Raw genomic sequence first — 17,836 nt, 5'->3', positions numbered from 1 at the left:
TAGCCGGCGGAAATCCGCCGTTTACGGTGGCTTCAAGTGCCGGCTACTTCACTGACAAAAATATAAATTCAAAAAGAAAAAACTATCTTTTTCAAATGTTTACAGGCAGTCGAGAGACGTATTGTCGTAAAGTCGCGGTCACGATAAACAAGGATGAAAAGTCAGTGTTTACCTTGGGCTAAATATAGTTCACATGAATTCAGGTCACTGATTGGTTGTCTATTTAAAGTCAGAATGCATCGTTTCTTTTCAAAGACAACAAGAGAGACGTTCTGGTGGCCATTGAAGGATAACAATAGAGATGTTCCGATGGTCATTAACTCGTTGGCTTTTAAAACCACAGGCGCTTGGGTGTATGATACAGATTTTTTTTTTGATTTTTTTTTTTGCTGATTAAAATATTCAATTTTCTATATACTCGACCTCAAATGAATAACATTTCCAAATGATTTACGTATCCGACTTATTGAATAGTTTACAAAAAAAAAGAGAAATCAGGGGATATATCAATTTTCTGTCAATGCTTGAGAAATAATTGTATGGTTTGAATACGCGTATTACAGTCTTTAGAGAGAAAAGGGGGGGGGGGGGGTCATTTATTTACAAATGCACGTAGTTATGCAAAAAAAATCGATCAAGATTTTTTTAACAAACCGGATTATTATATGAATAAATCTCCTTTAAAAGTAAATGAGTTTTAAGCATGAAAATTAAAAAAAATAACATAAAAAAAAATGAAATTTCTTTGAGTTTTTAATTTCTTTCTTTAATTTCATACATAAAAAATGGTCATTTGAAAGATGAAATTAGGTGCCAGGAGATTGCGAGAATGCAGGATTTTGCTCTATTTATACCAGAGCTTCTGGGGGCCTTGAGCGGCTCCCAAACCCCCTGCCGTAAGGCACCAAGCTTACAGCTTGGTGGGCGTCCGGCTTCGCCGAACGCATGTTACAGCCGCCTATAATTTTAATTCAGCCTTCTACTTCAATTTCAATGGAAAGCCCTGTTATATACGTTGATAGTGGGTCTTCCAATGGATAGAAACAAATGCCTGGGTTCGTTCACCCAAAATCACGCTCCCAATCAATTCTATAACGCCCGTTTTCATGTTCGCACACCACACGTTCATTGCCTTTTCAAAGGTTTTGTGTTGAATTATATTTTCATTTTAAGGCGAAGTGTACGTAATATAACTACTCAACAGATTTTTTTTTAATTTTACATGTGGATTCTGCTAGTAAAAATACATCAGAATATAAAATTAAAAAAGGGGGTAACCGTTTTCGTTTTCCAGACACAAGCTGTTGAAACTAACAGCATGATACGCCAGAAATACAAAGGATATAGGGAAAATCATAAAAAACGGCAGATATTTTACTTTATCATGATATCTAATTCGTTGGTCAACAGAATTTTTTTTTAAATCGAAATTCCATTAAAAAATAAACGACGATTCCATTGGTGCAGAGAAAGTCCTTAGCAACCTTGCTGGTTTTCAAGCTATATTCTCTTGAAGTTTGATTTTTAGCGGAGAATTATAAAATATTCGGCGATGTTAGTGGTGTCTACTGTAACGTCACCACAAATTCTTCTCTATAACGCTATTATACCCATTGTACCGTACAGTATTGTTATACAAATCGTGACTGTGGTTATAACATTTTCATAACTTGATAAGTATTGGAAATGCTAAAAAGATAAAAGCATCATCGGCTGACATGGTTGATAATGATACAAACTGAAAAACGTTGAAGAAAATTTCTGATGCAAAATAATGCAAACTTGGTAAATAAATATACTGCAAGTGAAAGAAAGTTACTGTATAGACTTCAACTCCATCTTTTCTTGATTAGACAGGGTTCCACATCTTTTTTTTAAATATTTGTTTTGTTCTAATAATTATATAGAGGTGTCCAGATTAGTGCAGAACGATTCTATACATATTTGAATTTGGTTATAATATTGGGATCGCTTCTTTTCTTTCTCACCATTTCTGGCGCTATTCGAGGTATTGGGTATACAACCCATTCTATTTGTCAAGTTCACACACATGCACGTGATTCTACAATTTTACTTTAAAATTTCCTTTCTCGATAGCTTTCCATTTTCTTTAACTACACAACAAGTCATTATCATAGTATCAATGTTTGCTTGAAATTCATTAACAAAGGAAACAATTTCTTGTACCAACATTTCTTAAAGTTCCACATGTACGACTCATAAAAAGTAAGAAATCAGCAAATGCTTATCATCTTCAGAATGTCTATAATAAGGTCAAAAGAAGAACCTGTATATGAATTTCAGAAAAATAAAACAGATCAGAGTTTTTTTTTATATAACTTCCTGTTGCATAGATCACTGCCTGTGTTATGCCTTAGCATTGTGTATATGCGTATTGTTAAGTGCAATTCTAACATGTCTAAAGCTTTGTGCAATTACTGTTATAGTTATATGCTGTAAATGGGCTGGTGTCATGATATAAATGTACTGGTGTCATTTAATAAATGTACGTACTATGTAATGCTATACGAATGTATGTATGTAATCATGGTAATGGTAAACTGCTATACGATTGTACCAAGAGCGATGTAATGAGAATATATTCCTCCGGTATGATGCTGAAAAAGTTTCTAGCGTAAATTCATTTGAATGTATCCAGCATAATATAAGGAGACCACTTCTAAGCAAGAATCGTAGCTCTTAAACTCGGCAATAAAATCAGGACCTCTAGAAAGTTCGGTAAGGCGACAACCTTGCTTCGGAAGTTGGCAAGGAGACTGTTCATAATGTAATGCAATAAGAGTTTATCTTGCGTATTGTGTCTGTATCAATGTTATATAAAAATAAGGAGATGTGGTATCATTGTAAATAGGACAACTATTTGCCACAGTTAAGTTCGGTCTATCGGGTCTATTTTTTTCTCAGTGTCCTTTCTGGTCATGTTGCAAAAATACTATTTGTTTTACAAATAATTTACCAAGTATCATTTAATATATAACAAAATACCTACAACTTGAAATTTAAAGATTGAACTATCAATATATTTTTTTCAAGAAAATTAGGCACGTGACCCTATATATTTTTTTAATATATATCTTTCAGAAGTATAAGTAAACGAAATAAGCCTGTCGAATTTTAGACAAATCTATCATTTAATGTTTCTTTAATATGAAAAACTTATTTAAACAAAATGAAATACCCTTAATGTAGTTAATTTCAATGTATTGTTACGAAAAATCATGGTCTGCGATCCCCATTTTTTATATTGAAATTTGAAATTACTTTGACCGAAAAGTCTTTTACAGAAGCTTACGAAACATTATCGCCGAAAATTTTGACACCCAGCCGCCTTATAGAATGAAGTGGATATAAGCAATTATAATAAGCAACCATAAGAAAAATCCCTAACGTTTCGTCTGTTATAAAAGGCTCAGACATAGTATACATTATTTGCTTCATCCTCTCTCTTCTTCCCTATACCTTATACTCTATCTATAATTCTGTAATACTAGTAATCTTCAATATTGAGACTTGAGAAGAAAAAATACTTCAAAATTGTATTTTCTATACTTCTGAATGATACACAAAAGAACAACACAAGAATGCACATTTGTCTATATTTTAGAAATTGAAATTTTATCAAGAAAAATACTGCATGTTCTATTTTTATCATACATGTGTAGTTTCAGTTTCAACCATGGTTCTAAATATAGATTTTACTTTCCAAAATGTTGCGGACGGAATAGAAGACACCTGTTTATTTTCTGCTCAGTGAGAACTGAGAACTGAGATTTGGATGAGATAGATAATTTACTTATTATGAGATAAATGTCACAGTGCTAAATCCTTAGTTTCTGTGTAATGTTTTGTAGACGGAATCTGATTATTTTGTTCGTTTTTTTTTCTCTGAAAGCTTTGTCCTTCCACTTATACATGTTAAAATTGTTTCACTTGAAGTCGAATACCCTTTACTATCGTTTATACTTTTCACACAAAAATAAATTATCCTGAACTTTTCAACATAAAAAACATGCCCATGCCTTTTTAGTTCAACACACATATTTACGGTTATTTTCCGTTACCTTCAAGATTACGCTACAAGATTTCATTCAATTTAAAATAACATATTGTGGGGTCAATTCTGGTTTGATTTTAACAAGTAGAAGCAGAATTGTCACAAGTTTATTTGTTTATTCTTAATTTCTGTTGAAATAAATACGAGCGATATTATGTTCCCGGCCGCTCCCCCATGAGGCTAAAACAAAAACAGTTACAGACTTACACACAATAGGCCCGTGATACTAAAATTTCTGATTGGAGTCTGATAATTTCTTTTAAATTTTGAGATACATGTAGCACAGGAATACTTATTTAGGTTCATGATAGACCACACAAAGTCAATGACATGATGATTTCTCTCGGATTTCTCTTTCATGTGCCCATTTCCCGTTCTTGGAGTAAGGGAGATAACTTGCGTATTACTAACGACGCACATTTTGTATCCCAATTTCCGCTAGAGGCGTGCAATTACGTATACTTCGCCTTAATAGTGCTTTACCGACTTAAGACTTTAGTTTTGTCCGAGATTTCCGACTCCAACGGCCACGGCTCCAGCTTGTCTGGCAAAACAGCCATTGGAGGTCAGAGTGATCTCGAAATAGCTTTAGTTTAGAATATTTACCTAGTGTATCATGACGATATCACATGTGTATACAGTCATGACAGTGAGGGGACTTACTTAAATGAGTGAATTTTGAATCACTGCCTGATTCAAGTAACATTATCTCCACAAATGTTGGAAGTAAGAGACTAGAGTTGCCTTTCTCTCAACTCGATTGCTTTTCTCGCTTTCGCCGATGCGGCTCAAACGAGAAAAGCAATCTCGTTGAGATGACGTACATAAAATCACTGGACTAAATGATTTAATTCTATCATGTCTATTGTAGGCTTTTGTAGCTTCTAATTCACATGATACATGTATGCAATACTAATGATCCAGGGACTAATTATGTTGCTAAAATTATCAGAACCAAGATCTGTATTGATGTGATGACTGGTCATGTCTGACTCATGTCAGGTGATGACATAGTCCAATTAATTATGACGTCTGGCAAGGCACTTATGATGTATAGGCATCCCAGAATAAAAAAGAGATAGCCTTGCCAGACTTCAAAATTATTTGGACTAGTGATGACCTAATGTACTTATTCTGGGATAATGACATGAAAAATCACTTGTTTAAGTAGCATACCTCCATTTTCTTCCAACGAATCTCTTCTTTAAGTTTTATTATTTTAATTACTCCCACTAAATTCAACACACCCCTAACACTGAAATTTTGAAAGCGAACAGTAAAATTTAATTACATTATCTGTAAGATATATAAACATGATAAAACATTGAATTTTACAGGAAAATTATTCCCAATACTAGGAAAAATCTGTTAAGAAAGTATTGATCAGTTCATTATATAAAGCCTTTATAATCATTGATAATAGCATGCTTTCAACAAATATAGAATTTACAGCTAATTGATTGCATCAAAGGCATTTATAAACCTTGCTATTTAAAAGAAGAAAAAGTTTCATTTTTTCTAATTTTACTATTAATAAGATATAATATAATTGTTTGAAAATTTGGTAAAACTACATACATTGTATTACAAAATCACAATTTGAGACAAAATTTCAAATTTACTTCTTTGATTTATTAGTGATTTTTAAAATAAATAATGTTAGAATAATCTCCCCTTAATTTTCTCAAAAAGTGTATAAGTAAAATTTTCTTACAATCACACAAAAGTCCTCAAGTTTTGAGATGTAAATTCATGCCTTTAAGGATTTTTCCCAGGTTTGCTCAATTTTTTTATTAGAGTTCAATGTTTCATCTCATTAATTCAACAAAGAAACTGATTGCACAAAGATCTTAAGTATTTGCAAAAATTGCTCCTTGGGGGCTTGTAAATGAGCAGTTTTCTGAAGATAACAGACGAATGGGATTTTCATTGACCATGAAATTACACTTAAATGATTAGTAAAGACCCTGCAAAGGGCAGAAAATTTAAAATTCTATTAGAGCAAAGAAATCATAAGAATTCAATAAAAGGAGATACGCACCTCAGTTCTGGATGACTTTTTTTCTTCTACAAGTAAAAGAAATCTGAATGTCTTAGGGACATAACTCAGGCAATATTTTTTTTTACCTATACAAGTAAATAAAATTCACTTGTATAAGTATCCTACAAATTTACTTATATAAGTATATTAACATTACTTCCTCAAGTAATTAAAAATAACTTGTACAAGTAGTACCCCTGACTGTTGGTTTTTTAAGTGAACATCACTTGTGTTAACATGATTTAGAGGCATCATCGCTTCCTTCCCAAGCTGAGTGAGTGGTTGAAAAAATATGATGCTGTATATTGCATGAATCATTCGGCAAAAATAAATTCTTATAATTGCTCATAAGCACTGAGCACTGTTATCATGGTTATTGGAGAAATGTGATTAAGTACTTGCAGAACGGATAATATTTTTAGTTCATCCTCCATAGTGGAGATAACAAAAGAATTGAAGACACTTAATGAACTTTAATAAAGCTTGGATACAGGCAATCCCCTCTATCTAGTAAATGATGTCATAAAGGTCACCCTATTGACCAACTTTTCAGCTGAAGAACATATTCATAACTTGAAAGTGGTCCCTTTTAATAGCCTTTAATTAAGTAAACAATACAATGTAATTTAAATATGATCTTTTATTTATTATTTTATTCACAGCTTAAAAATATGTTAAACATATATTTATACATAAATTATAATATTACCACAGATTTCCTAATCATGTACATGATGTATGTCATTTTACATGTTTCATGTATAATACAGAAAATAGTATAATAATCCAAATTACCTTTTATCTTTCACCCAAATGACCATGCCAACAACACTGATTTCACTGCAGGATAAAATTCCACATTACTATACCTTTTATCTCAAAATTTCACAGCCACTCCTGGGGTTATAAGAATAGTGTTCCAGTCCAGTAATGGTTGATGTTTAACATTAAGATTGAATATTCAAAGCAGCAGTATTTTCTTCTGTTTAAGGTGTCGCCCAGGTAAAAAAATTGTTCCATCAGCAACTGGTACACGTATATTAACAAAAATAAAATTTTAAAAATGATTTCCATTTCCAGAGAACTTTATGAAGTGTTCAGGAAGTATGATGATGGAAATGGCAGGATACCATTATGTCAACTCAGGAAAGCTTTCAATGAAGTACATCTGTATCCATCAAAATCACAAAGTAAGTTAACATTTTTGCGCCTGTTCCAAGTCAGGAGAATGGCCTTTGTTAGTTAATTTTAGTTTCTTGTGTATAATTCGGAGTTTAGTATGACATCCATTATCACTGAACTAGTAACATATTTGTTAAGGGGCCAGCTGAAGGACTCCTTCGGGTGCGGGTGTTTCTCGCTGCATCGAAGACCTGTTGGTGGTCTTCACTTGTTGTATGCCCTATGGTCGGGTGGTTGTCTCTTTGACACATTCCCCATTTCCATTCTCAATTTTAACAATATATGTAATATTTTAATGATTTTTTAATCCAATTATGTTTTAAAAATCCACATGACATCAACATGATTAGTTAAATTAAGAATGAAATGGGGAATGTGTTAAAGACACAAAAATCCAACTGAAGAGCAGAAAACTGTTAAAGGCCACTAATGGGTCTTCAACACAGCGAGCAAATCCTGCACCCAGGAAGCAGCCTTTAACTATATTTATGATTAAACAAAATTCCAGGTCTTATCGCCTTAAGTTTTCATCTGTTTTAAGCCTTAATGTTTATTTCATCATGTTCATTGTACATGTAAATGCTCTATTAAAGACAACCTACATGTTTTGAATCCTTATTCAAAACAGTTGTTGAAAACCATAAGAAAATTTAATGAAAATGTGCCAATAAACATTTTAGTTTAATATATCACCTTAAACAGCAAGTCTGTTATGCATTCCGTATGAAGTTATTATATAAAATATAAAATATAATGATGTTTATTTGCATCCTTACAGTTTTTGAGATGGTACAATGTGCCGTCGAATATGGCAGCCCTTGTGAACCAGATCATGTGACATTTGGAGAATTCTGCATCCTGGTAACAGAGCTTAAAAATCATTATCATAACTGGTACGATAATAACTGACAAAATATTTAGAAGTTCAAATTAGTCATTATTATTAAAGGTATAAAGGATGGAGCAAAAGGAGACTGTATTTCATACATGTTGTAAGAATAAAACCGGTTGTAATTTGTAAAACTAAAAAAAAAAATTTATGGTTATGCCTCAACCAAATGTCATGAAACTCATGAAACTTATAAACAATGCCTATGACCACAAAACACAGATCAAGTTTGAATTTTAGTGACTGCACTTTTCTGTTCTAGAGTTATGTCCCTTTACAAATGGAAAAATTGCTGAAATTTTTTAATCCTTTTATAACTTTAGTTTACCTCAACTGAATGATATGAAATGTACACACAATTCTTATTAGTACAAAACTCAGGTCAAGTACAAATATTGGTAGCATCACTTTTACAGTTCTTGAGTCCCTTTGATAAGTTATATGTAATCTGGCACATCACATCTGTCCCATCATGCCCATGGACACATTTCGTTTTTTTTTCAATTTAAATGCAGAATTTTATTATAGTTTTACATTATATTTAAATTAATTGTATATTTCCAGCCATAATATCATTACACCAAAACCAAAGAGTTTATACAGAGAGAAAAAGACAGAAACAGATAGCATAAAATGGAAAAAGCGAGGTAGAATACATTATTAAATGCCTGAAATAGTTATAGTTATTATAAAAATTACTTTATTTTTACTTAATGAGACAATACAGATATACCGGTATATACTATAACCAGACAATTTAATTAAACATAAACATTTACATACAACAACCCTTCAAGTATACTTACTAGTCAAAGCACATTCTAACTTATATTTGCACTATATATTTCAGTGGCTGAATCAAGGATATTCTATAAGGAATAATGGCCAGTCTACTAGCAGGTTAAAAATGTTACAGAAATGGGCCCATTTTCTCTCATTTATATACAAGACTGGCTGTACAACCTACTCAGCAATTTCTTGTTTTGATGCTTTGCATGATAAAATAATGAAACACAAAGTTATGACATCACAATAGTAAACAACAAAATATGATTCTGAATTTAGAATTTGGCATTTACATGTACAGTCACTTGTTTAAAAAAGATGAGTTGTCTCCCATTTGTGTTTATGTTGTTTGAATATTCATTGTATATAAAGTTTCTATCTGGAAATTCTGTAAACTGGAAATTCAGAAATCTTTGTTGCTTTTTAGTAATTAGACACAAATGCAAGAGAATATTAATTGCAAATTAAGAAAAAAGTTTTATACAAATAATGCAACCAAAATGAGTTATCTGGTCACAATTTTCACAACAATAAAAATATTACAAAAAATTCTGTATTTAAGAAACTCACTTAAAAGACCCATTGCCCAGTTGTTTAGAAAATTAAAAATCTATAAAAAAAATCCATGGAAGTAAGAAAAAATATTCCCCTGAGAGTCTAGTCCAAGCAATTCTACGACCAAAAATGTACGATTTTTGCATCTATTTAGATTAGATTTAATTATTTTTTTACTGACAAATTAAGTCATCCCCAATAGAATTTTTAGTCTTGACCATAATCTGCTATATTGATTTCAGAAAACACAACACATTTCCAAGGTAACCATTGTGTTGTCATAGATACTGTAGATCTATTCTCTCACCTATTATGTCACTGCACTCTTCTAATTGGTCAGAAAAAAAATCTGTTTGGGAAACCATGGCAGCATGTAACCAAAAAATAAATAAGGATTTTTTTTAACCAATTTACAATGCTATGATTGTGTTTTTATTTTGGAACATCCATCTTTGAAATTTGGATTTTTTTTTATAATTGAATTTTCCATAATAAATGCAAGAAAACAGTTTGAAATTATGCAGACATTGCATTTTATTAATAAAATATTTTCTATACAAATCACACAGAAATCATTGAAAACAGATAAGATGTTTTTTTACAACAACAAAAAAACTAAAATCTGTTTTTTAGGCACTTTTTTCTGACCAATTAATTTTAATATTGTTCACATATTCTTGGATATCAATTGAAGCTTATAGTCCTCTATTGATGTGAAAAGCTTTATTTTCAAATAAGAGCAGTTGGTATCCACTCTCCTAATGCAGATGCTTTACAGCTATAATATCTTTATTAATCCACAGTGTATTATACTGAAACAATCATTGTATATAAATATTAAACAGCACTTCTTATCAAACAAGATTTTGTAGAATAAAGTGGTTGTCAGATAACATTTAAAATCTGTTGTCATTTCACTTCTGGAAGGTTAGGGAGGGGGGAGTACTTAATAAAACTTTAGAGTATAGATAGGGATTAAAGTTAATATCACACTACAAAATAGCTTTAGAGATTAAAATGTTTTATCAATTACAAATATCTGCTGAATGTGGTCAGGTGTGACTTACTGCCTCCCCCTTTTAAGGCTCTCATCTGACCCCTGATCCATTCCTATATAGTAGGGGAAAGGAATTGTCAAGGACTAAAGTTAAACAGTTTTCTTTTTTTCTTTTTTTACTGCAAATGCTTTGAAAATATATTATCTTAGAATATAAGTAGAAATATTATTCAATTAACATACACTATTGTACACATTAGGTGTGTGCCATATTTTGGTGTTTTTGTATAGTCCATATTTTAAAGGTTGTTCTATTTAATATAATATGCACAGCTAAGAAAGTCACCTATTAATTCATTTATTTAGACTTTAGTCTTTAGATTAAACTTGTGACAACCACCCTTACAATATCTCTTGTGTGTTTTAGTGCCTCCCAAAGCTGTATATTTTAATGGAACAACCCTTAGAGTATATTACAATAATAACTGTATCTATCTTATACTTCACATATTGTTTCTGAATTATTCTATACCTCTGCAGGCATAAGCAAGAGAGTCCATCATTTTAACAGAAAACCTCTGTAAAACCTGATTTTCATGACAAATTTTGCACTTCAAGTTAAGATATGACAGACAGACTTTCAGTGTCTATGTATTGGTGCAATAATTATAATAGTAAAATTTATGATCATGAATGTACATATAAAGAAGATTTGATTAGAAAGGCAACATTTAAGTACACCATCAGCAGTTTTAAGATTTTAAAATCTTAAAACTTCATGGGATTTAACAACACTTATACTAAAGCTTCTCCATTTTCATGATAAAGCACCAAGAGTAAAATAAAGATTTTATTATTATATTCATTTTTCTCTTTTTTGCTGACAAGTGAACTTTGTATTTTGTTAGTCAACACTTTTACACTGGCAGCAATATGTGCACCCAAGACACACGGCTCTGCAGAATCTTTTAAAGATTTTTTCAATACAACAATCTCTTTTTAACTTTCATTCTTTAGCTTAAAAGTCGAGGAATGACAAGGTTTTCAACTAATATAGAGATCTCTTGATATGAAATTAATCTTGGTTATCACAATTAAAGAAAGGATATCAGCTTCTGTCCATTAAATTATTTTCATGGGTACCATTTTTGGAAGAAAATTTGCAAGTCGTTGAACATTATCAGAATTTGTGATTCCTAAGTAACCATAAAATTCATGAATATTGGTATCCAAAGAGTGAGTGATAATTAATCTTTAGAAAATTGCAGATATGCTTAAAACATGCATAGGTTATAGTATCAAGACATTTAACAGCACACAGACCCACAGCTGTAAATGTCCAATTCTTGTATACAGTACAATTCAAACGGTTCGATTCAATATTGTTTTTTTTCCAATTTCTGTGTTTTTGGGAGCCACACTGAGTACCGCATATTTCACTTCCAAATTCCTCCAAAGATTCTCTCCCAACATCGCTTGGCTGTTAATTGGTTTATTGCCCATACATTTTGTACCTTTCAGATTATACTATACAAATATAGCCTTTCTATGAGGTCGATACACGGATATATTGACCTGAAAGAAGTATATTGACTGAGGACGAAGTCCAAGGTTGATATACTTCTTTGGGTCGATATATCCTGTATTGACCTCATACAAAGGCTATATTTGTTATATTATTAATTTCTGACCATATATGTATCAAAATCGTCATTTAGGTTTGTTGGAATTTTAAAGATATTACATTGTCTCCTTGACATTAACAACATATAAGTTGTTATTTCATTGACTTTTTTTGGACATCTTACGTATTTGAAGATTTTTTTTGTCAAATAATCGATAACAAAAATAACAATATCCTGAAATTCATTACACGACGTCACAAAGTATATCGGTTTTTAGATATTCTAAAAATAACTGTGCAATATGCTTTTTGCCGGTCAATATGCATTTTTGCTATCCGCCGTTTTCTCTCTACCTTTCGAAAATATAGTTTAACATGTGACTATCCCTAAAGGAATCAAATTTGTTAAAATATACGAATTAATAATATTAATCAATAATACATTTTGAGGACTTTAATTTGTTTCAGTTTTCCTTGGAGGCTCGTGTAACCCTACTACATGGAGACAGGAGCTGGCTATTCCATTTCTAAAGTCACATGGTATCACATTTTATAATCCTGTAAGTAAAATAAGTAAATATATAAATAAGAAGATGTAGTATGATTGTTGATGAGTCCGAGATCAAATGATGTAGAAGTAATTAATAACTAGGTAACACTTAAAAAAGTTCAGTTTGTCCAAACCTCACTCAAAGGTAGACATAGATGGTAGGATTTTCACCCTTTTTTTCTACAAAGAAAAAATGAAGGTTCAGTTGTTTTAAGTCTTTATGCCTACCTGATTAAAAAAAAGCTATCACATCAGGACATTAAAAGATTTTGAGTAGACAGCTATTTTCTGTTTAGGTTGAGTTATGGTAAACAAACGTATTCCTTGTTATGGCCTTATGGGTCACTGTAAAGCATAAAGCAATGAACAAATCCCATACTGCATAGTAAGTTATAAAAGGCAATGGAATGATATTTGTTTAAACACAATATTATTTATTCCTTCTTTTGTCAGAGTGCTTGTTTCAAATTATATCATACTTAAATTCCCTAAAAAGCACATTAGAATATTCTTTTCTTTTTTTTTCAATTTTACACTCTTCTAAAATATATTTTCTGTTGACATTATGTTGCCCTTCCAGAGCAGCTGAGGTTATGAGGTATTTATATAATTATGTTCATATTTATAGAAATGGAGATTTTAAATTACTGCATTTATTCAAGATTCAAGATTCAAGATTTTATTCATAACCTCAGACACATATACTTGTGTACAAGAGGACAATATATACCATACATATTAAGATAATACATAGCGAGACAGGACAAACGGAACACAAATACATAGTATATTTTAAAAGACAATTGGTATAACTAAATAAAGTATTTTATGATTTTCTTCACAAAAATTGATAAATTCCTTTGAACTTGTACGTTACAAATAGACAACAAGCCAGTGAACTTGTTCTTGCTTGGATTCATTACATAGTAATTTGGTATAAACTTTGATCTAAGAGCAGAAACATCAGCATTTTTACAGGTAAACAATATATGAAACTCATCCCCTATTCCCTCATTACATAATGTACATATTTATTTTCCCTCGCAATCCCCGCCCATCTACCCGTCTCAATAGGTAACTTCAAATTCGAGCATCGAAGTTTAGATATGTAATATCTGTCCTTGGGTAATAATCGCAATAGATACGGTTCCAAACCAAACTCGAGTTTGAATAAAGAATAGAATTCACCCCTAGATGCATTATGTATCTGCGAGAACCAATGCTGATAGTACTGATCTGTTAATCGCTGTTAAACATACTTTTTAACCAATCAATATTTACAACTAATTGATCGTTCCATATAAAACTTAGACCTGTATCATCAAATATAGATTTTACATATTGAATCCATTTAAATTTGGTAGGATTATTTTCATGTAGCTTAATCATAAGTCTTAAAAGGATATTTGACAGTTTGCTCTCTGTTTTAATAGTTCTACACCAGAATGATGCCATCCTAAGTTTTATAGCGATATCTAACGGAACCCGCCCTAATTCCCCGTAAACCATAAAATTTGGTGTACTGTTCCGAACACCAAGAATATTTTTACAAAATTGCAAATGCATTTTCTCAATATTCTGTTTATTTTCAAACCCCCAAACCTGTGATGAATATAATAATAAAGGTGCGATTACAGCATCAAAGAGTTGTAACTGAATATCAATAGGCAATGATATATGTTTTATCTTCCTGTAGAGAGCAAACATTGCTTTTTGTGCTTGATCAAAAATCCTTTTTCTAGCAGTACAAAAATTACCGTTATAATTAAAAGTTATTCCTAAATAATTGTAAGAATCTACAACTTCTATAGCATTACCATATATATGAAAATCAAATTTGTCTCATACCTTTTTTTTACTAAACACAATAATTTTTGTTTTATCTATATTTACTTGGAGTTTCCATATGTTACAATATTGTTCAAAAACATCGAGTGCATGTTGTAGTTCTTCCTTACTATCAGACATAATAACAGTGTCATCTGCGTACAAAATTACAAAGATTTTAACTAATACTTGTAACAACTCTTCACAGTTTTTAGAAATATATTCTAAATCTTTATGATAGGTATATAAGGCTACTAAAAGGTGTTAAAATCTTATTATATTTTGATATTTAAGTGGATATAGAATTTATCCACAATCTCATTCAAATTTTGACAAATTTAAGGGAAATTGAAATGAAATGCATGTACCTTTTAAAAAGGAGAAAAAAAGAGATGGCAGATGAATTAAGAAGGTTATGTGATACCACTTTTTCAACCTCCACTTTAATATGGCATTAAACCTGAACTCCTGTATCATGCAAAGGCTTACTAAATTGTGATTTATAATCTAAAGTTTGACACCACACAATTATACAAGTGTTCCAAATACTTCAGTCATTGGATGTGTTCTCTTTTCTTCAACTGTTCTATGTTTTACTCTTCTTTTGACTTGAATAAGACTTTCCATTTCTATCTTTTATTTTATTTCTACAGCAGGTACAAAACTGGAGACCAGAACTACTTGAACTAGAAGCACAAGCCAAAGAGGTGAGAATAAACACTCTATTTTTTATGCCCCACCTTCGATAGTATGGGGGCATTATGTTTTCTGGTCTGAGCATCCGTTTGTTCGTCTGTCCATTGTACGTCTGTCCCGCTGCAGGTTAAAGTTTTTGGTCAAGGTAGTTTTTGTTTAAGTTGAATTCCAAACAACTTGAAACTTGATACAAATGTTCCCTATGATATGATCTTTCTAATTTTAATGCCAAATAAGAGTTATTATCCCAATTTCACCGTCCACTGAACATAGAAAATTATAGTGCGAGTGTGGCATCCATGTACTATGGACACATTCTTGTTATAAACCATAAATTGTTTCATTTTTGGAAGATTTGATGTTTTTAATCCTTTTAACCCTGTTGGTTGAACCTTAACTTGTTCGTGATTTATTTTGAGCAATTTATTGTGTCTTAATCATGTCAATATTGCTTCTCCTTTTACTCATACTATTTATAATTCATTATATTTCAGAATGCAGACATCATGTTCTTTGTAATAGACAAGGAAACAAGAGGAATATCATCTATGATTGAAGTAGGATACCTAGTTGGTATGTATTACTTAAACAAGAGTTAAGTTAAGGGTCAATAGCACAAGGTCAACAGTAAAGTAAGGGAGACAACTGGATAACCTATTCATCAGAAGTATCAACTTCCTTTAACATTTTTAATAGACCTTTTCAACATCTCTCGACACCGACTAATGACACCTACAATTTACAGGTAAAATTGATGGGTCGTCTCAAAGACAAAAACCTTCATGATTATCAATACGTTACATATCGGATTGGCGTCCGCCGATGTTATATATATACTCGGTGCAAGAAAATTGGTACCGTTAATTTTATTCAAAATATATATCAACCAAATAGATAAATAAATATATGTATCTGTCATATAGTTTTCTTATTTTGTATGTCTCATGTTGAATTGATTAAAACAAATTCAGCAACCATTCTGCATCCTGGTCCGCTTCTCTTCAATTTTATGATTATGTGAGTCTTTTACCAAATATTTGCCTCAAGCCAATAACGATTTATTTGATGGTGTAAAAGATTTGATAAAATTTCCAAAAATTATAAGAAAAAAGTAAATACTGGACTGTCCGTATGTCCGTATCACACTTGTGAACACGACCAAATTGGTATTTTTCAACCGGTCTTCACCTTAGTTGATGTACATATCCAATTTCTGAATGGATAATCACATATATATTTTGAAGGTCTAAGGAAAATATCACATCTATTTTTTTTTTTTTTTCAACGGCGGATTTCTCCGCTTCAAGATATTTTATAAGAGTTGGTGTTTTCACGATGAATTTTAAAGAAAAAAAATATAATTGACTTCTTGTTTTAATGTTACAACATCTAATCAGTACATATTTTTTTACATACATGCCTATGGAATTTATATTTCAAGTCAGTGTTAGTTAACACTATAGAGCTCGTTGACATTGCAAAATCAATATGGTCAGTGCTAAGCAGGGGCTTGGATACCAACGGCTGATGTCCCGAAAACAACATACCTTGTCCCTTCGTCATATTGTTCTTCCCCTGTTCCTAGAAATGACCTTTCAATTTCTTACAAACATTTGATACACTGTCATTGCTGTATTTTGTTTTGTTTTCACCGGGTCAGAATGTGTTTCTCTATATCCATTTTGCGGAACAAAGTTTTGTACCTTTTCAGACACTTTAGAAACATGTGCCGCCTTTGTCAACAGACATAATAATTGTTAAATTAAATTTTAACCACAATTAAGCATGATTTGTTCTTTTATTTTTCACCAGGACAGCTAGAAGCTCAACGTCTCAAAAGATAAACTGTAAAAAAAAAAATCAATGCTATTTGGACTTTGTAGAAAAATTGTATCATTGTCAATGAAAGTTATAAAATCAATAATGATTTTTTTTTTATTTTTGAGACGACCCTTCACATTTTACCTGTCGTAGTCGTTCTCAGCTGTAGGTGTCGAGAGATATTGAAAAGGTCTAATAAGGAACACCTTTACCAATGAATATAATTACAGAAATATGGTATGATTGTCAAGCTAAGGCAATAATAAGCCAACAGCTCAAGTTCAAATACATAATCATTATGTACTCAAAATAAAAAATAAATATTTTCACAAGTAACATATCTGAATTATTCAAAGGGCATTGTGTAAATGAAATGGATTATGCTCTATGAAATTCTAAATTCAACCTGGCAAAAGTAATCTTGCCTGCTGAATGATTAAATGTTTTTGTTATATTCAAATATTTGCATTTTAAAAGAAGGTGTATAAGTATTGAGTATAAATCACATCATTTTCCTTTTACAGCTAGCATGAAGCAAGTTATACTAGTGCTGACAGAAATAGAAGACAATGATACAGAATGTAAAAGAGTATTTACGGAACAGTAAGTCTTGGTATAAAGGCAGTTTAACTACGTCATCCCGTTTCCGGGACCAGATGAGATGTTCGTGCGCATGTGTAGCTTCAGTTCGTAGCTTTATTTCATAGAAGGCAGACGTGGTCTGTAATTGTAGCTTCTATAATGAAATATTTTATCACAATAACTACGAGGTAGTTATTTTTTTTTTTTGTTG

General features: G+C 31.4%; 1 protein-coding gene across 2 annotated transcripts in view; it reads left to right on the top strand.

Moving 5' to 3' along the window:
- Window positions 1–17,836, top strand: part of LOC134707627 (uncharacterized) — a 30,774-nt gene that overhangs the window by 596 nt on the left and 12,342 nt on the right. Inside the window, exons 2-9 of one of the 2 annotated variants that reach the window (XM_063567574.1) lie at window positions 7,197–7,306; window positions 8,077–8,191; window positions 8,752–8,834; window positions 9,771–9,791; window positions 12,618–12,709; window positions 15,180–15,233; window positions 15,717–15,795; window positions 17,568–17,646. In XM_063567574.1, the coding sequence (XP_063423644.1) occupies window positions 7,197–7,306; window positions 8,077–8,191; window positions 8,752–8,834; window positions 9,771–9,791; window positions 12,618–12,709; window positions 15,180–15,233; window positions 15,717–15,795; window positions 17,568–17,646 (633 nt within the window). The remainder of the gene's footprint in view (window positions 1–7,196; window positions 7,307–8,076; window positions 8,192–8,751; window positions 8,835–9,770; window positions 9,792–12,617; window positions 12,710–15,179; window positions 15,234–15,716; window positions 15,796–17,567; window positions 17,647–17,836) is intronic. The other variant, XM_063567575.1, reaches the window with a different exon arrangement.

This window comes from Mytilus trossulus, chromosome 2, assembly GCF_036588685.1.
Source record: "Mytilus trossulus isolate FHL-02 chromosome 2, PNRI_Mtr1.1.1.hap1, whole genome shotgun sequence".
NCBI lineage: Eukaryota > Metazoa > Mollusca > Bivalvia > Mytilida > Mytilidae > Mytilus > Mytilus trossulus.
The sequence above is the reverse complement of the archived record's forward strand: the minus strand, read 5'-3'. Positions and strand labels throughout refer to the sequence as shown.